The 21,764-nt window shown below is 38.0% G+C and overlaps 1 protein-coding gene across 1 annotated transcript in view; it reads left to right on the top strand.

Moving 5' to 3' along the window:
- The window catches only part of LOC132902561 (uncharacterized protein CG43867), a 358,449-nt gene that overhangs the window by 86,892 nt on the left and 249,793 nt on the right, over positions 1-21,764 (top strand). Inside the window, exons 2-3 of the mRNA XM_060948297.1 lie at positions 2,699-3,105; positions 5,223-5,382. Of these exons, the coding sequence (XP_060804280.1) occupies positions 2,954-3,105; positions 5,223-5,382 (312 nt within the window). The 5' untranslated portion in view covers positions 2,699-2,953. The remainder of the gene's footprint in view (positions 1-2,698; positions 3,106-5,222; positions 5,383-21,764) is intronic.

Below are 21,764 nucleotides of genomic sequence, written 5' to 3'. Positions count from 1 at the left end.
TTTGTTTATCGACCATATATCGAGGAAAGCTTTAGGCTATATAACATTATGCTTCAACTATAAGGAGGGGAAAAATGGGCAAAATTATTCATCCTAAGGCTTCAATGATGCCCAAAAATAACTATTTCACGCGGACGAAGTTGCGGGTACAGCTAGTTTTATAATAAATACTTGTCAATCTAAAAAAAACCGACTAACTGACAAAGTCTTAAGAGTACGCTAAGATGAGAATTCCCGAATTTACGACGAATAATTAAAAGAATTTACAGATTTACATGGTGAAATTTAAACAGAGATAAATAAGAATGTGGCGACTTCACTAACGTCACATGCTATCAACCAATGACAGTGATGAATACAATACGCTCAGCCAATAGCGGCGAGAGTCTGTGACGACATCTCAAACGTCACACGCTTCCAGCCATTCACAGCGCGTATGCAAAATGGTGACGTAATTATTTCACGTATTGAGCATAAATACAACTAAACATCGTAGGAGTCGCGGTTTCCCAGGCAACACCTAGCCTGGCAGAAGATCTAACCTTTGTGGCGGTTGTGCCTGATGCATCACTCCTGCTACAAGACCTTGTAAAAATTATGATAAAATTAAAACATTGCGAAAGAAAAACTCAATAAAATATAGCCAAAAACTATGTCTTCTTCGTCATTTCACAAAGTTTTACAAAGACCAGTAAAAGACTATTACCATTATTGAACTGACAATGACTCAGTTCGACGATCTTTGTCTTAAATTACTTAGCTCCACAACACAAAATTATGATAACTCAAATATAGTTTAGATGCAATCACCAAATTAATGTTCCAACCACATCATTTAGGTACGTCACAGTCGCAGGTGTGACTAACCTAATTAGCATCATAAATAACACACTTTGGGAACCACACGCGTCGCCGGGACGAAATTTTGAATATCAAAGAGTTTGTTCCTGGGTGTTGTTCTGTTTGTACTGTGTTGCGTCTTAATTCTATCATTGAGCCAAACAGCTGAACGTGGCCCATCAGTTTTTTCAAGACTGTTGGCTCTGCCTACCCCGTTAAGGATATTGACGTAATTTTATGGATTTAGGTGTATGTGTGTTGCGTCTAGTAGACACTGTTTGTTGTCTACCGTTGGTCAAACATATTTGTGATGTCATATATGTGTATGTTGTTGTTTGATTTAGGATGAAATAGGGCAAAAAGACAGAAACTCAAACAAGAACAAGGGTTAATTAACACATATAAAATCGAAAATGTATGTTGGTAATCTTCTTAAATTTAAGAGCTAATTCTAGTCGGTGGAGTTAAATGTTTATGGATATTGGAGTTAAATTCTTCCATTCATCTCTTTTCTCTGTTTTTTTTTTATTCGTTGGTATGTTGTAACGTTTCCTTTTGCTTTATTCATTCAAAACATTTTATTCCTGGTCTTCCTATTCCTCTTGTCTAGGGGACCATAATTCTTGTGGTCTTCTACCACCTCCCTAAGTTGATACTAATTTAGTTAGACATAGTGGTGCCGTGTTAAACATAGTTATTTCATCATCTGTGGCTGCCACATTTTCGGATGGGATTTTAAGCGCTCATTAAAAATTTTCGTGATAAATTAGTATGATTTATTCGTGTTATGATTTGTGGCTTTTAATCATCTCTTTCATGTAGTGAAGCGATTCCGTTTTGATGATGTGAACGCGGTCAGTGAGAGTTATTTTAACAGCTTTCCATTATTCTTATCTTTATGATCATTGACAAAAATGTATTATGTTTTATTTATCATCACAACTAATTTTAGAGTTGGTTTTTAATTTGTACCTTCGCTTTCCATACAAAAAAATTGAAAATGCCAATTTTTAGAAACTAAAATACCATAGTTGTTTTAATTTCTTTAAGTTTATCGTTTGTCTCTTTATGGTTTTTAATTCCCATTTTCTAAGGAAAAAAATAGTTCCCTAAATAATGTCTAATCTTCTACGACATAATAAATAAGACTAATGGATCTTACAAATTCAAAAAGTTGACGTGAAAGGAGTTGGGTCATTCGCTACTCTATAATAATTACCGCAGCTAATAAAACAGATTTCACAAACGAACCGTGCATCCGGTCGTCTGTCTGTCTGTGTTGACAAATCTCAATATATCACTGAGTAGTAGTTAACTCGAAATAGTTTCATCGCTCGGTAAGACGATATTAAAACTGTGGATTAGTGTTTATTTGTTTTGTTCTCGTGCGACTTTTATTGATGACTTGTTTTTAGCCGCAGCTCTGCTAGCGTGGTTTTTAGTTTATAGAGAATTCCACGAGTATTCTTTTATTTTTTTTTCGGGATGAAAGGTTTATATAACCATCTCAATACTCTTAAGCCTGTGCCAAATGGCAAATGCGTGAAGAACTCTAACAAAAATCACATTTATCTATCTCTTCATTTTGACGTCAATAAAACACAAACAAATACGGTCTCTATTATTAAACTACATTTAAATGCCAAAAGTAATATTTCTCTTCAAACAGGAAGTCCCGGCATCTAACCACACAACAATGATTCCTAGAGATCTCTTCAAACCCCTTTCTGCCGACATTATATTTTGACACCAGTCCAAAATGTCGCGCTAATTATCTCACCTTACCTAATCTCTCACTTGCAACCGTTCCGACGTGTCAACTCTGAGTGTCAACTAATCCCTGTTATTTCTTTTTCAGTTCTAAATACGGAGCGAAGGCGCATTAAACTGTAAAAACAAGAAGCATCATGGCGTCGCCCAATTCGCGCCAAATCCCGCGTCACGCCGGGCGCCATCTGCCGTCGCCGGAAAACTTCCGCAGTTTGAATTCGAATTCGGAACGTTCGAAATAGTTATTCGTGAATGGACATTGACGGGGCAGTGTCGTGATGTGATTTTTTTTTTGTTTATGTGCAGTGTTGTGTTTGTGTTAAGTGTTTAGTGATAAGTGACGATGTCTGAGGAGCGTTCGCGACGTTTGTCGCAGATTTTTGACCCACTCTCGAGGTTCACGGATCACAGTGGTGCTGGACATTCAGCCAGCACTCCGAACAGTCCTCGGTTGCTGCCGCGGAGGACAAGAGACCCGCCCCCACCTCCTCCTAGGTATGTTTTGTTTTGAGTACTAACTTTTAAAATAACAGTTGTCAGGTATTGAAACAGCCCGTCGTGGTGGCGCTAGTGTCGTTTTTAAACCATTATCGGACAGGGAACCTGTTAAACTTTGACCAATTAGTTGAAGAAGCCCTGATAATTGACGATTTGGGAAACTTTATCCAGAAGATACTCGTACTTATCATTTATAAGGAGTAATGAAAGAACCTGAATACTTATAAATATTTCTTAACGGATGGTTCGACGTGTGCCTCGTGTGCCGTGTGGTTTTTGGCAGTTTAGAATAGAACCATATTTTGCTACTACAGATGAACGTAGCCTTTCAGTGTTTTCAAGACTGTTGGCTCTGGCTATCCCGCAAGGGATGTAGACGTATATGTATGTCATCAACTGATTCTTAACAAAAGCCAGGACTATATCAAATGACTTTTGGTATGCCTCGTTATCTTAGGATTCTTAAAATTCTAAGTAAATGAATCATTTTCGCCCATGACTTGTAGGAAATATATAAATGGTTGTCTTGGATCTTATCACTTTGACGAGACAAAAAGTAGTTGGTACTTTTATAAAATATAGTATCATTTGAGTTGGTATCTCTTAACACAAGTGTCGAACTTACTTCGAGGCTTACTCAATCTGTGTAATTTGTCCCGTTTATATTTATTTATTATTACTATTATTTTCGACTTATAAATACATATATGTACACATACATAAAAGCACACATACATTAAAAAAATCTTTCCAATTGCTACGATATCTGCATTCTTTCGCTTCATCCACATTCATAACTGTCTTCATGCAAGCTCGGCGTACTCCATCTCTTTCTTATGGATGTCGTAAAAGGCGACTATGGGATAGGTCTTGATATTCAGTATCAGGGAATAAAACCACGGCTTATTAACGCAACAGAAAACGCATTACGAAGTTTTAAACATTCATTAAAATTGAATAGTTAATTATAAATGAACTGTAAATATATTTGCTTTGTTCATTAATTTAAACGCGCCATATTTGCCGGTCCGGGATTAATGTGCACAGTGGTGAACCATTACGGATTATAGTGCAAATGAACCTTGTTAATTTTAATTCTTTGAGAATAACAGACATATCATACATACATACAGACGGCCTCTGTGGCGCAGCGGTAGTGCGCTTGTCTGTGTCACCGGAGGTCCAGGGTTCGATTCCCGGCCAGGGCATGATGAGAAACGAACTTTCTCTGATTGGCCTGGGTCTTGGACGTTTATCTATATAAGTATTCATTATAAAATATAGTATCATTGAGTTAGTATCTCGTAACACAAGTCTCGAACTTACTTCGAGGCTAACTCAATCTGTGTAATTTGTCCCGTATATATTTATTTATTTATTTATTATACATAAAATTACGCCTCTTTCCCGGAGGGGTAGGGAGAGACTACATACCTCTTTCCACTTGCCACGATCTCTGCATACTTCCTTCGCTTCATCCACATTCATAACTCTCTTCATGCAAGCTTCGGGTACTCTTGACCTGACCCTTTGCCAGGACGTCCTTAATAATATTATAGGTAAATTTCTGTTGGTAGGTAAAGCCTGTTGGCTCTGTCTACCCCGCAAGGGATATAGACGTGACCATATGTATGTATGTATGTATGTAAATTTCTGTCTAGAAAATTTAACATTTTTCAGGGGTAGGTATCTTCTTTATTCCTTATAATAATAATAACATTAATGCCCAATTACATAAATGAACCTTGTGCCGTGTATATGGGTGGGTACATATATACATATAATCACGTTTATATCCCTTGCGGGATAGATAGAGCCATCCGTCTTGAAAAGATTGATAGGCCACATTCAGCTGTTTGGCTGAATGATAGAATTGACATTCAAATAGTGACAGGTTGGCGGCCCATCGCCTAAAAGAAGAATCCCATGTTTATAAGCTTAATTTAGTCTTATTCTTTTTTTATGGTGCCAATAACCACACGGCGGTTAGTTTTCTTTCCAATCACATATTCATATCGCTGTTTATGTGACTGTCAACAAAAGAATATCCACTTACCCAAAATTCACAACGGTCCATTCGTGTCCAGAATATTAACACTGATAAATTTGACCAGGCCAATCGCCCACACATCCCGAGTGGACCCCCTGGAGTACGAGCTGGCGGCGGCGGAGGTGGGCTCCGTGAACTGGCAGGAGAGGTGCCTGGAGCTTCAGCTGGAGCTTCACAGGAGCAGGCACCAGGCGACCAGGGTGCGCGACATGCTGAGAGATAAGGTAAGGTTACCTATACGTCACCAACAGAAAGATGAATAGGACCACTAAGGTTGTACGTCACAAACAGAAAGATGAATGGGACCACTCCATCACTGTCCCGCGGATGTCGTAAAAGGCGACTAAGGGATCGGCTTATAAATTTGGAATTATTTTTTTAGGCGATGAGCTTGCAACCTGTCACATTTCATTTTTTTTTGAGAGCAACACTGTTCACTGTAAGTACTTATTATATGCTAGTGAAAAAAACATTTATTTTAATTCCTTGTCCTATATTTGAATGAACCAATAAAAAAAAGAATAGGACCACTCCATCTCGTTCCCATGGGTGTCGTAAAAGCCGACTAAGGGATGGGCTTGTAAACTTGCGATTCTTCTTTTAAGCGATGAGTTGGCATCCTTTCACTATTTGAATCTTAATTCTATCATTAAGCCAAACAGCTCAACGTGGCTTATCAAGACAAATCGGCCTTTTCAAGACTGTTAGCTCTGTCTACCCCGCTTAGGATATAGACGTGACTATAATGTATGTATGTATATCTAGTTATCATTGACATTGTTAAAAAAAGCGAGTGATACAACAAGTCTAGATTATACGAAGAATTCTAATGTCACTTGAGAGAAGAAAAAAAAGGATAATAACTTCCTAGGCTTTGTCGCGGCGTTCAAGAATTGCGAGCAGACGAGGTCACGGGGTCAGACCTAGTTTCACAAAGGGAAAATTACCTTTTTTCTCTTTAATAATTCCTTGTCCTATATTCTACTGTGCCTTAAGGTTCTCTTTACCAATAACAAAAAGAATAGGATCACCCCATCTCGTTGCCATGGATATCGTAAAATGCGACTAAGGAGTAAGCTTATAAACTTGCGGTTCTTCTTTTAGGCGATGGGCTAGCAACCTGTCGCTATTTGAATCTCAATTCTATCATTAGGTAAGCCAAACAGCTGATCGTGGTCTTTTCGAGACTGTTGGCTCTGTCTACCCCTCAGGGGATATAGACCTGTTTTTATTTATATTTAAAGAAGGGTAGTTCTAAAATACAAATAAAGATCTATCATAGTCTTAATATATTTATGGAATAACTAGCTGTCCCGGCAAACGTTGTTTTGACATATAAATAACTTTTAATTATATTTAGTTAAAAAAAATGTTAAGTGTGGACAACCCTTATCACTAAGGGGTATGAAAGATAGATGTTGGCCGATTCTCAGCCCTACTCAATATGCTTACAAAATTTCATGAGAATCGGTCAAGCCGTTTCGGAAGAGTACGGAGACAAACATTGTGACTCGAGAATTTTATATATAAGATTTTATTTCGTAACTCCGAAATCTCTTAAATAAAATCTCATCTGTTTCGGAACTACAAAAATTAGGTATGACTCAAATACTTGACTATTTATTTCAGTTTAAAAGCAACTCCTATGCAACATGCATTCTTGTTCAACATGTTCTTCAGGACCAATTCTATCCCTGTACCAAACTACATCAAAATCGTTTCAGTGGTTTAGGCGTGACAGCGTAACAGACAGAGTTACTTTCGCATTAATAATATTAGTACGGACTGATTCAGGCCTACCATCTTGACACTACATACTGATTGTTACATCGTACCTGACATTTATAATTTGATTGAGGGCTCAGTACGCCGGCGGTTTGAGCTAGACTTAATAATGAGGTATTGTAGCAACCGATGTATCGATTCATCACGATTAATTACGGATTGGCAATCGTGATTTGTCAGTATCGATTTGTAATCATGTCGTCTTCAGTCAGATGAGCGTCGACGGTCGAATGATTAAGGTACACTTTCTTGAGTTATAGATTTGAGAGATAGAAGAAGAAGAAAATGCTGCAGTGCAGTTTGTTACCGCTTCTTCTGCACTGACGCCTTGGAAGCGGCAGTAAACTTAGTTTTAAGTAATTTATTTGACGTCAACCAATGTAGTTAAACCATACGTTTTGACAATTATTGAGCGATATGAAGTATCCTATAATAATGAATAAAAATTTTGAATTTGAATTTGAATATAGATTAGATTTGAAGAGTTATACCTAACGTGCCGTGTGGTTCCCGGCACCAGTATAAAAAAAGAATAGGGACCACTCTATCTCTTTCCCTTGTATTTCGTTAAAGGCGACTAAGGGATAGGCTTACAAACTTGGGATTCTTCTTAAAGGCGATAGGCTAGTAAACGTGTCACCTAACAGCTGAACGTGACCCGTAAGTCTTAACCCGTAAGGAATATAGACGTAATTATATGAATGAATGAGTTTTGCCTAACTCAGGTCAACCAGAAAAGTCGAAGGCTCATCTATAGTGATACTATAAAAAGGTAAAGTTTGTGTGTAATCTTCAGAATACTGTGATGATCATGAAAATTGTAAAGTTAACGTATCACGGACGCAGGCGCAACGGGCCGCTATTGTAAAATGATTCGATCATTTATAAATTTACCTATATAACTGACTCACCCAATCCTAGATACAATGTCAGAAGCATCCTTTCTGACCAACACTAGTGGTTCTACCTAGTGCATATATTCATACATATAATCACGTCTATATCCCTTGCGAGGTAGACAGAGCCAATAGTCTCGAAAAGACTGATAGGCCACGTTCAGTGTTTGGCTTAATGACAGAATTGAGATTTAAATAGTGACTTAGTGTTCCACAATCAACTATTTGTAACCCTGGTGTTCCAATGATAATACCCCGGGCTCCTCTCCAGAGTGGTGGGGATGCAACCGGGACTAAATCCAGGTCCAAGATATATTTGCCTATACATACATACATATAATCACGTCTATATCCCTTGCGGGTTAGACAGAGCTAACAGTCTTGTAGACTGATAGGCCACGTTCAGCTATTTGGCTTTAAGATAGAATTGAGATTCTAATAGTGACGGGTTGCTAGCCCATCGCCTAAAAGAAGAATTTCAAGTTTATAAGCCTACCCCTTAGTCGCCTTTTACGACATCCATGGGAGAGTGATGGAGTGGTCCTATTCTTTTTTTCTATTTGGTGCCGGGAACCACACGGCACATTTTTTGCCTCATCATATTTGCCTATAACTATTGCTATTGGCTACCGTTTTCCAAGTCACCCGCGGAGCTTCGTCAGCTGTTCTTTATAGCTTGATAGTCCAAGAGCCCATATATATTTTATCTGTGCAAATTGTTTTCGTCGAGGTTACAAAATGTTGATAATATGAATGGTGCTATTCATCATTGTTTAATTTACAAACAAAATAATTTAAATTAAAAATAAAATATAAAAGATACTGACAGGCTGATATATTTGCGTAAAACGCTGGGTCAAATGATTAATGTGCCTTGTAGGTTCTTTTTATGATCTATGATGGGTGCCCTAAGAACGGATTTCCCGTCATTCCCGCGGGAAAGTAAATTGACGGTATGTATCTTTTTACCGTGTTAAAAGTGCCGTGTGGTTCCCGGCACCATTACAAATAAGAAAAGGACCACACCATCTCTTTCCCACGGATGTCGTAAAAGGCGACTAAGGTATAGGCGTATAAACTTGGGATTCCTCTTTTAGGCGATAGGCTAGCAACCTGTCACTATTTGAATCTCAATTCTATCACAAAGCCAAACAGCTGAGCGTGGCCTATCAGTCTTTTCGAGACTGGTGGCTCTGTCTACCCCGCTAGTGATATAGACGTGATCATATGTATGTATGTATGTATCTATTTACGCTAGCGGTCGAGCCGCGTTTTCGATAAATAAATGACGTCAGGCTCTTAGCCTACGGGATTTAATTTCGCGCGACATTATTCACTGTCCCTGCAACTTTTTCTGTGCCGAACATCGGGCATCGCCGAAAAGAGTTTGTGATAGATGCCTGATCCATTTTTCATTACTTCCCCAAGATTCGTACGAACTTATCTTTGAATGGGCGCGTCTTGTGAGCTTTTATGTAATAGGAGTAGACTGCGGCATCTCTTTTGGAAGAAGTTCTTTAAATTTTATTATTATTTAATTAATTATTATATTTCTTTTATTTTTATTTGTAGTTTAGATTAAGTGCCGTGTGGTTCCCGGCACCAGTACGAAAATGAATAAGACCACTCCATCTCTTTCACGTGGATGTCGTAAAAGGCGACTAAGGGATAGGCTTACAAACTTGGGATTCTTTTTTAGGCGATGGGCTACCAACCTGTCACTAATTGAACTTCAATTCTATCATAAAGCCGAAAAACTGAACGTGGCCTATCAGTCTCATCGAGATTGTTGGCTCTGTCTAGCCCGTAAGGGATATAGACGTGACTATATGTATGTATGTATTTCTATCCATGACTCTGGCCGGATACCGTTTGCAGAAATTTTTAAACATCATTTGAATGACATTAGATGATCGAGGTGTATTTTTGTATAATCTACTAGCTGTGCCCGCGACTTAGTCCGCGTTGAATAGTTATTTTGGGCATCATTGAGGCCCACAAGAATGAATAATTATCCCCGATTTTTACTACGCTTTTATTAGCTTGGGTTGTATGTATGTATGTATGTATGTATGTATGTATGTATGTAACGGAATCTTTGAGCTTAATTTTCACTGATTTCTAAACGTCTGATCAACTTGAAACTTTGCACACGTATCAAGGACCGATGACAATGCAATATTTTGATAAGAGTTTCTCATTATCCTTATTAAAACTGCCAGGATTAATAAATTCATTTTTAGATCCTTCGTATGAGAGTAAGAGAGACAGAGATAGCACCAGTGCCAGTAATCTCCATACAAGAAACCAAGAAGTTCTGACGTATAAGGAGTCCAAAAAGAGATGTAATATATTTCCATATAATGTTACTATTAACCTGAGGCTTTTTTATTTCATCGCATCGCTCCATTTAGAATTACCATTAGAAACAATAGTAGAATTAGTAGAATATTTTAAAACAATAAAAAATATATAAGTAATAAAACAAAAGTAATAAATGAAAATTGAACAACTAAATTTACAACAATACAAGAATAAAGTTACTACCTACAGAACTTTGCGATATTTAATACGTATTTAACATATTAATGCGATTCTTGAATTAACATTATGTAACTTTTGCATATTTATAATAGCAACACTGTAATACTCGCTTGTAAAATGAGTGACAGTTTGTTTATTTATGTAAAATAAGTTTTGCAGTAAGTTTTGAATTCGATTCTAACACCTGTAAACTTTCTTTCTGTTTTTTTACCGGTGCCTGTGTATTTACCTATTTGCACTTTGTTTTGTGCTGATAACTTGTCGTTATTTGGAGTTTGGAATCTTCCGTTGAGTCGAGCTTTGTTCTTCCGGATATTCGTGTGATTTTATCATCTGAGATTGGACTCTGACTGTGTTCACTGTGTTGTGCAGATATTTTGAGATAGGACTCCTGTAAAAAGTACCTGATTATTTGAGATAGGAGTCCCAAGTTTGTGTTTGTTTTTGTGAAAGACAGATTTTACTACAAAAGTGCCACGATGTCTTCAGATAAACATTGTTGCGTTCCTGGTTGTAAAGGCAGTGGAGGTATGTTTGAAATATTTTTGTTCCTGTATCAATCTGCCTCTTAATCTTGTGGTTTGATTCCTGGCAAGGCCACATTCGAAAATTGTTATGTTTGCTGGATAGTCAAAAATATTATTAACAGTGATTTATCACTATAAAATTCTTTTCAACTGGGTTTAACAATCATCATACATACATGCATACATATAATCACGTCTATATCCCTTGCGGGGTAGACAGAGCCAACAGTCTTGTAAAGACTGATAGGCCACCTTCAGCTATTGGGCTTTAAGATAGAATTGAGATTCAAATAGTGACAGGTTGCTAGCCCATCGCCTAAAAAAGAATCATGATGATGAGAATATTATGAGATTTAATCCAATCAGGCCACATATAACTTTAAGAAAGTTAGTTGTGAAAACCTCCGGTGATGGGCGCATGGTTGCGAAAGTCATTTCTAGTAAGATAGTTATACAGCGTAGTAGAAGTAGTAGGAAGTTAACACTTCTACCAAAAAATAATTGTATAAAAAAACTAAAAAACTAGGCGTTTTATTGCTAATCAAACTAAAAAATAGAAAATAAATAATAGTTTAAAAAAAACTAAAAAACTACGCTTTATTGCTAATCAAACTAAAAAATAGAAAATAAAATTTAAAGACAAAGGAATTATAAAACAGTAGTAGCAAGTCGAACAATCGGTTATAGTCAATTACCTCCGATTAAAATTATAACAAAATTAAATTTATAAACAAAACAATTTAAATCAGAGTAAAAAGCGTGGGGTGCATTTTACTTCATTTTCATAACTCTCTTGTCATAAATATATGCTAATAAAATGATTTTAATATTTACTACATCAGGCACCCCACGCTTTTTACTCAGATTTCAATTGTTTTGTTTATAAATTTAATTTTGTTATAATTTTAATCGGAGGTAATTGACTATAACCGATTGTTCGACTTGCTACTACTGTTTTATAATTCCTTTGTCTTTAAATTTTATTTTCTATTTTTTAGTTTGATTAGCAATAAAGCGTAGTTTTTTAGTTTTTTTTATTTTCACATTTCTTCGCTCCTTATAGTTGCAGCGTGATGTTATATTATATATACGCAAAATTTCAAGGTAGGTAATTGGTTCAGTTGATAACCCGTGAAGAGTTAACAAACAAATAAACTTACTTTCGCATTTAAAATATAAGCTGGAATCTATTCCAATCGTTCCTCAAATGATAACTTACATTCGCATTTCCTCATCGCATATAACACAAGCAATTGAACAAGCAAACGCATCTCAAATTTGTCACCATACTCCCTCCCCCTCGACTCCATTATTGCTGAGTCAGCGCCAAACACGTCAGATCCCGTTTCTATGAAGTATAAGATAAAATGCAGTCGGGCAGAAGACGCGATAATACAAACATTTTAAGAATGCCGTGTGGTTCCCGGCACCAGTACAAAAAAAAATAGGACCACTCTTTCTTATGGATGTCGTAAAAGGCGACTAAGGGATAGGCTTACAAACTTGGGATTCTTTTTTTAGGCGATGGGCTAGCAACCTGTCACTATTCGAATCTCAATTCTATCATTAAGCCAAATAGCTGAACGTGGCCTATCAGTCTTTTCAAGACTGTTGGCTCTGTCTACCCCACAAGGGATATAGACGTGACCATATGTATGTATGTATGTATTTTAAGAATACTTTGAGATATGCACGCATTTTTATTATCAGAAGTAGGTGTATGTAAATCTACATATACTCGTACTAATATTATAAAGCTGAAGAGTTTGTTTGTTTGAACGCGCTAATCTCAGGAACTGCTGGTTCGAATTGAAAGATTCTTTTTGTGTTGAATAGACTATTTATCGAGGAAGGCTTTAGGCTATATAACATCACGCTGCAACTATTAAGAGCGAAGAAATAATGGAAAATGTGAAAAGAACGGCGAAAATTATTCATATCTGCTTGAGGGCTTCAGTGATGCCCAAAACAACTATTCCACGCGGACGAAGTTGCGGGCACAGATAGTATGTTCAACTAGTATATGTTATATTTATATCTGAATATAACAAAGTTTCACCATAAACATCTCAATCTGTTCCCTATTCCTTCCCGACCATAGATCACAGGTATGACTCCTCCAATGTGTAAGGCCTATGGGGAGAGGTCATCAGTATAGTATGCAAGTATTTCCGCACGGCTGATTTATACTAGGTACCGTGATGTATGGCTCTACTGAGATTCGCATAGAGTAGGCGCAGACAGAGTTTTCAAGGATTATTTTTTTTTCACGCTCTCAAAATATGATACAAACATACATACATATAATCATGTACCCTTGCGGGGTAGACAGAGCCAATAATCTTGAAAAGACTGATAGACCACGTTCAGCTGTTTGGCTTAATGATAGAATTGAGATTCAAATAGTGACAGGTTGCTAGCTCATCGCCTAAAAGAAGAATGCCAAGTTTATAAGCCTATCCTTTACTCTCCTTTTACGACATCCATGGGAACGAGATGGAGTGGTCCTATTCTTTTTTTTATTGTTACCGGGAACCACACGGCACCAATTTTAGTTATTTATTAATTTAGTATCCGGTCTACCAGAGATGGCGCTGATATAGTTTCTTAAAACGCGGTTTTTAAAATGTTTATATATCTTGGGAACCGAGCTTTTCTCGAACCTAGGTCCTTGACAAATCGATTCTTTGTGCCGAAAATACCATAATCTGTAACTTTCATGAAAATCGTTGGAACCGTTTCCGAGATCCTGATCATATATGTATATACAAGAATTGCTCGTTTAAATATATTAATTAGATTAGATAATATCAGTTGGAATATGAAGACTGCACCTACCTACCCTCTCTGTGCTCTTTACTCTGTGCTATGAAGACTCTGCACCAACTTACTCTGTGCTCCTTCGTCAGGTGTTGCGATTTGTAAAAGCAACGTTGCCGGGCCGTGTAAGAACCGCATCGGGAATACGTTATTTGTATATTTTACTTTGTAAATTGAAAAGAAGCCAGTTGCAACCAGTGTGGTTTCCAGCGCCATTAGAAAACAAAGAATGGGACCACTCCATCTCTTTCCTACGGATGTCGTAAAAGGCGACTAAGGGGTAGGCTTACAAACTTGGGATTCTTCATTCAGGCGACAGACTAGCAACCTGTCACTATTTGATTCTCAATTCTATAATTGAGCCTAGTAGTTCGGATTCGCATGTTAAAATCATTCTTCACATTTGAACTTCCCAAAAAATACACTAAAAAATCTCGTATCTAATATTTCAACGGCTTAGAGCAACGAATATTTTACTCCCTAGACATAAAATTATCGCTGGCGTTGCAAAAAACTGCGGCAAATTGCATAAAACTCGGTACTGCACTTAGTCAAGGCACTGTGCACGTGTAACGTAAATTATTGTTCTGGAGAAATAACATAGGACATAGTTTGAAATCCGGGTTGTAGCGAGAACAGGCTATGTGTCTTTGTGGTGCATGTTTTATGTGTATATTGCCGTGCCGTGTGGTTCCCGACACCATTACAAAAAATAATAGGACCACTCCATCTTTTTCCCATGGATGTCGTAAAAGGCGACTTAGGGATAGGGTTACAAACTTGGGATTCTTTTTTAGGCGATGGGCTAGCAACCTGTCACTAGTTGAATCTTAATTCTATCGTTAAGCCAAATAGCTGAACGTGGCCATTCAGTCTTTTCAAGACTTTTGGCTCTGTCTACCCCGCAAGGAATATAGATGTGACCATATGTATGTATGTATGTAGAAATAACATAGGACATAGTTTGAAATCCGGGTTGTAGCGAGAACAGGCTATGTGTCTTTGTGGTGCATGTTTTAAGTGCATATTGCATCGCTTTGAGAGATTCTGACAGTGATTTTAAATCGTTAACACACGGCACACTATAAAAGATAGTTGACAATATCTATACGTATAATAAATCAGTAAAAATATTTTATCTGTACATTTAGTCACTATTTGAATCTCAATTCTATCATTAAGCCAAAGAGCGGAACGTAGCCATTCAGTCTTTTCAAGACTATTGGCTCTGTCTACCCTGCAAGGGATATAGACGTGACCATATGTATGTATGTATGTACATTTAGTATTATTGACTGAAATGGATAGAGGGACACTTAGAATGAATAATAAAAAGCAAAAATATTTTTTGATTTTTTTTGTCTGTATGTACTTATAATCACACTAATCTTCGAAAGTACAAAACAGATTTACTTAAAACTTTCACCAATTGCTTTGTTTTAACTCAAAATACACATACAGTTTGTTTCATCAATATCGGTTCACAAAAAAAAAGTTATCGTCATTTGAATAAACTCAAGGCATGAGTTTGCCTGCAAATAAGTTACGAAATTTAAAATTCATAGTCATTCATCATTGTACGACAGCATTATACCTATAACATATAAATAAGTGAAAATCAGTCGACTCGAAATTTACGCGGACGAAGTCGCGGGCAACAGCTAGTATCCTCTATAGCAATATCACGAGTCGACACTCCAGTAATAATATCTATTCCATTTGCAATATCTTCATATTGCTCGATATGACTGGTTTCAAACGGCTGTCGTAATAGCTGGCGGTATACCTGTTCGATTTCACTACTGTTATGTTATCGCGCTAGGAATATAGACAACAAGTTATTGCAATAAATATCTATTGAATATATATACATATATGTATATAATCTATGTAATTTGTCCCGTATTAGGTATTACACAGATTGAGTAGCCGTATGGTTCCCGGCACCAATAGCAAAAAAGAATAGGACCACTCCATCACTTTCCCATGGATGTCGTAAAAGGCGACTAAGGGATATGCTATTGTGATTCTTCTTTTAGGCGATGGACTAGCAACCTGTCACTATTTGAATCTCAATTCTATCGTCAAGCCAAAAAGCTGAACCTGGCCTTTCAGTCTCTTCAAGACTGTTGGCTCTGTCTACCCCGCAAGGGATACAGACGTGATTCTATATATGTATGTACTAGCTGTGCCCGCGACTTCGTCCGCGTTAAATAGTTATTTTGGGCATCATCGAAGCCCTCGAGGATGAATAATTTTCCCCGTTTTTTTTCACATTTTCCATTATTTCTTCGCTCCTAAAAGTTGCAGCGTGATGTTATATAGCCTAAAGCCTTCCTTGATAAATAGTCTATTAAACACAAAATAATTTTTCAATTCGAACCAGTAGTTCCTGAGATTAGCGCGTTCAAACAAACAAACTCTTCAGCTTTATAATATTAGTATAGATGTGTCCTAATTAATCATTACCTTACCTTGCCGTTTTTCCGTATTTCATTCCTGATAACGTTTACTTTCGTGACCTCTTTATAATGCCCATTAATAATATTCTATGACCCATTCTTGTTTAGTGCTCATTGGGGTGGTTATGTCCAAATTAACCTTCGGCCGAGGTGCTTATAGCCAGTTTAGATTGGAATCTTGCGAACGACTTCATTTAGTTAAAAATACATAACATACATATAGTCACGTCTATATCTCTTGCGGGGTAGACAGTGCCAACGGTCACGAAAAGACTGAAAGGCCACGTTCAGCTGTATGGCTTTATGGCGGAGTTAAGATTCAAATAGTGACAGGTTGGTAGCCCATCGCCTACAAGAGGAATCTCAAGTGTACAAACCTGTCCCTTAGTCGCCTATATTTTTTTGTGGGCCGTATGGTCACTAATTAATAGGACTGCCCTATATCTTTCTAATGGATTTCATAAAAGGCGACTAAGGGATAGGCTTATAAACTGGGGACTCTTCTTTTAGGCGATGGGCTAGCAACTCGTAACTATTTGAATCTCAATTTCTTAAAGCCGACATCCATGGGAGAGTGATGTAGTGGTCCTATTCTTTTTTCACTACACACATACATTTTTCTATTGGTGCCGTGTGGTTCCCGGCACCAATAGAAAAAAATATGTGTGTAGTAATGTTTTTTTTTAACATAAAGATCTACTACATTCAAAGCAGACACAGTGGTTTTAATTCAATTTAAGTCTCTTATAGACCTTAATCAGTGAACTATCTGGGTACGAATGAGCAGTTAGGAGCTATCGGAAAGACATTAGCCGGCTGTAATTAAGAGGGAACGCAGCAGCCGCAACGTATAAATTTGCATGTTCCGTGGTCACCACACTCGGCACCTTATTGTGGTACAAGTCATAGGCGTAAAGAGTACATACATACATATGGCCACGTCTATATTCATTGCGAGGTAGACAGAGCCAATAGTCTTGGAAAGACTGAGTGGCCACGTTCAGATATTTGGCTTAGCGATAGAATTGAGATTCAAATAGTGACAGGTTGCTAGCCCATCGCCTAAAAAAGAATCCCAAGTTTGTAAGCCTAGCCTAAGCGAAAAGAGTCAATCCTACTTATATTATAAATGCGAAAGTTTGTATGTCAGTATGGATGTTTGTTACACTTTCACGCAAAAACTACTGGACCGATTACGATGACATTTGGTATGTAGGTAGCTGAAGACCCAGAATAACATATAGGCTACTTTTTATCCCGGAGTTCCCGCGGGATTGAATTCACGCGGACGAAGTCGCGGGCGGCATCTAGAATATATATATGTAAGTTACATCATGTGAAAGGCTAATTATAACATTGGTGTTCTTCTTTAAGTATAGCTAGGTTTTAATTTAACCTTTATGCAGCTAGCTATAACATGAAGTTTTAAGGGAATCGCAAGGGATAATAACGTGATTAAATATTAGTATGTACAGACATTACGCTTAAAAAGTAGAATGCTAACCGATTCTCTTACAGCTTAGAGAAAATTTCGTTAAGAAACATGCACATAATCACGTCTATATCCTTCGCGGGATAGATAGAGCCAATAGTATTGAAAAGACTGATAGGCCACATTCATCTGTGTGGCTTAATGATAGAATTGAAATTCAAGTGGTGACAAAATGTTACCTCTACCTTAAGATATAAGGTATACGCGCGATGTGTGTGTATTTAAATGAAGCTTGTTTTATTTTCGCTTGGACCGACGACAAACGATTTGTTCACCAACGATAGAAAGATATTTTATACGAATCGCGTGCATGGTATCCTCAGAATAGTTATTCAGTAGATAGTTCGCGTTTAAAAACTATTCCGACGTTCAAATATGCGATGAGGAATTTCGGATATTTTGTGGTAATTTGTTACCAAAGACATGTATCAAGCTAGATACTGCAAGTGACAGTTTGAGGATTGTTCATCAATTCTTGTTTATTCACCTGATGGCACTCTAATGCAGATTCATTTACACTTGGAAAAAATATAATTTATGTACTTATCCTGAATGATAATATAAATAAATAATGTGTATATATGTAATACATCAAGTCTTTATCCTCTACAAAGCAAACATACATACATAAAAAATCACGCCTCTTTCCCGGAGGGGTAGGCAGAGACTACCTCTTTCCACTTGCCACGATCTCTGCATACTTCTTTCGCTTCGTCCACATTCATAACTCTCTTCATACAAGCTCGGCGGTTTCGGGTACTTTTGACCTGACCCTTTACCAGGACGTCCTTAATTTGATCAAGATACGTTCGTCTAGGTCTTCCCACTCCGACCTTTCCCTCCACACTCTCCTTGTATATCTGCTTAGTCAACCTGCTTTCATTCATCCTCTCCACATGACCGAACCATCTTAACATACCCTTTTCTATTCCTGTAACTACATCTTCCTTCACATCACAACATTCCCTTATCACGCTGTTCCTTATCCTGTCACTCAATTTCACACCCATCATACTCCTTAACGCTCTCATTTCCACTGCATTTATTCTGCTTTCATGTTTCTTTTGCCATACCCAACTTTCACTCCCATACATTAATGTCGGGACCAACACGCCCCTGTGCACAGCCAGTCGAGCCTTTTTGGATAGTTTCTGACTGCTCATAAAGGCATGCAAAGCTCCATTCACCATGTTCCCCGCGTTCACTCTCCTTTCAATATCACTATCATACTTGCCATCTGATGTAAACTTTGATCCTAGATATACAAACTCTTTCACTTGCTCCACTTTTTCTCCTCCAATCAAAATATTACATGCTGTCATTTCTTTCTCCATTTCAAAAACCAGTGTTTTAGTTTTACTTACGTTCACTTTCATTCCTTTCTCTTTTAAAGCTTCATGCATACAGTTTACCATCTCCTGTAACTCCTCCGCTGATGACGCCAGTATAACCTGATCGTCGGCATAGAGCAGACATTTGACGAGTAACTCATTCATCCTTAATCCACTTTTAGACTCTTTCAAATCTGTCAAACAGCTATCCATAAATAGGTTGAACAGCCACGGTGACGCAACACATCCTTGCCTAACGCCTTTCTCAATCTTAAACCACTCAGTGTGCGCTCCGTTTATCCTGACACAAGCACTCGAATCCTCATATAAGGATTTCAGTGCTCGTATCAAGAGACTGCTCACCCCATGCATAGAAAGTGCTGACCACAATTCATTCCTCTCAACTCTGTCATAGGCCTTTTCCAGATCTACGAATGTGCAATAGACTTTTTGACTCTTGGCCAAAAACTTTTCGGCTATGCACCGCAAGGAAAAGACCTGATCAGTACATCCCATTCCCTTTCGAAATCCCGCTTGAGCATCCCATATTTTGTCATCAGTTTCATTCCTGACTCTATTAATCAATACCTTAGCATACAATTTGCCGACGACGCTAAGCAGGCTTATACCACGATAATTTTTGCAGTCCAGCTGTGACCCTTTTCCTTTGTAAAGTGGCACGATAACAGCCTTACACCAATCTTTTGGTACTCGGCCGCTTCTCCAACACAAATTGAAAAGGCAGTACAACTGACTAGCTACTACGCCTTTTCCTGCTTTAAGCATCTCGACCGACACTCTATCACACCCAGCAGCCTTTCCCGCTTTCATACTCTTAAGTGCTTCCACAATTTCGAACATTTCAATTTCGCCTTCCATCTCATTCTCTTTTTCTTCGCTATAGCAGAAATCTTTCTTATTTCCTTCCTTTTTTTCAAATAAACTTTCAAAATAGTCCTTCCATATCTTTAGTACACATTCTTCTCCTTTCACAACGCTACCATCCTGGCATCTGATCCTAGTCAGCTCTCTGGTTATAGTATTTCCTCGGGCTCACCTTACGGATTTCCAGAATACTTTCAGATTTGACTGAAAGTCTTCTGATAGCCTTTTATCAAAATCCTCTTTATACTCTTCTTTCTTTCTAATCACAGCTTTCTTAACCAAATCTTTCATTTTCTTATATTCCTTACGTGCTTCATTCACATCTTCATCTATAACCTCTTGCATTCTTAAGTTAGCTTTTGCTGCTAACAAATCCAGCCATGCTTTCTTCTTTAATCGCACAAGTTCTTGCACATCTTTACTCATCCACGCATTTTTGTGATTTTCCCTTTCCTTCTTCTACTTACACCACACACTTCAACAGCTACTTTCACAATTCTTTCTTTAAATTCCTTCCATCCATCTTCAATATCGCTCATTTCATCTAAATCTTCAAATTCATCCTTCAGTCTATTAATATACTTCTTACCTACATCCATATCTTGCAAATTTTCTACTTTTACTCTTTCCAAAGCGCTGGTTTGCTCCCTTACCCTGTGCCGCCAGCGATTGAAGATACCCCTTATCCGGGATATCACCAGTAAATGGTCCGAGTCAATGCCAGCACCGCGATATGCACGGGTGTCCAGCACTTTGTTCTTCAATCTTTCATCTACAATCACAAAGTCTATCATACTTTTTAAAATACCTTCCACTCTTGTGTAGGTGTGGATCTCTTTATGTTGAAACATTGAGTTCGACACAAAAAGATCCCACTCTAGACAAATTTCTAATACACTTCTTCCATTATCATTCACCTTTTCGTCACCAAACGCACCAAGCACCTTTTCATATCCATCACGCTTTACACCCACCCATCCATTAAAATCACCTAACATAATAATCTTCTCATTTGGCTTGGTAACTTTCAATATTTCTCTTACACTATTCCAGAACTCCTCGTTTTCGCTTTTTGCTGATGTTGTACCCCTCGAACCCACATCCCAAGGTGCATAAACACCCCATCACGTCTCGTTCCCGGCGGGAGCGGTATGCGGTCTGCTGAAAGCCGCTTTGCCACGATGAATGTAAGAGGAGGAATGAAGGATAAGATTGAGGAAGTATGCCAGATGATGGATGAAAGACGTTTGGATGTGTTGTGCGTGAATGAAACGAAGCGGAAAGGATGCGACGCGACGCAGCACGGCCCTTACACGGCGTATTGGTCTGGAATTTCCAGTACCAGCCGAGGCTGTCAAGGGGTCGGTCTAATTCTTTCTGCACGAATGGCTGAGTGCGTGAATGAGTATGAGTGTGTCAGCCCTCGTCTTTTATGGATTAGGCTGAAAGTTGGAATCACTCGGATCTTCGTTCTAGGTGTTTATGCACCTTGGGATGTGGGTTCGAGGGGTACAACATCAGCAAAAAGCGAAAACGAGGAGTTCTGGAATAGTGTAAGAGAAGTATTGAAAGTTACCAAGCCAAATGAGAAGATTATTATGTTAGGTGATTTTAATGGATGGGTGGGTGTAAAGCGTGATGGATATGAAAAGGTGCTTGGTGCGTTTGGTGACGAAAAGGTGAATGATAATGGAAGAAGTGTATTAGAAATTTGTCTAGAGTGGGATCTTTTTGTGTCGAACTCAATGTTTCAACATAAAGAGATCCACACCTACACAAGAGTGGAAGGTATTTTAAAAAGTATGATAGACTTTGTGATTGTAGATGAAAGATTGAAGAACAAAGTGCTGGATACCCGTGCATA

The sequence above is a fragment of the Amyelois transitella genome, chromosome 15 (genome assembly GCF_032362555.1).
Source record: "Amyelois transitella isolate CPQ chromosome 15, ilAmyTran1.1, whole genome shotgun sequence".
Taxonomy (NCBI): Eukaryota; Metazoa; Arthropoda; class Insecta; order Lepidoptera; family Pyralidae; genus Amyelois; species Amyelois transitella.
Note: the sequence above shows the minus strand (reverse complement) of the source record. Positions and strands in the feature narration are given on the sequence as shown.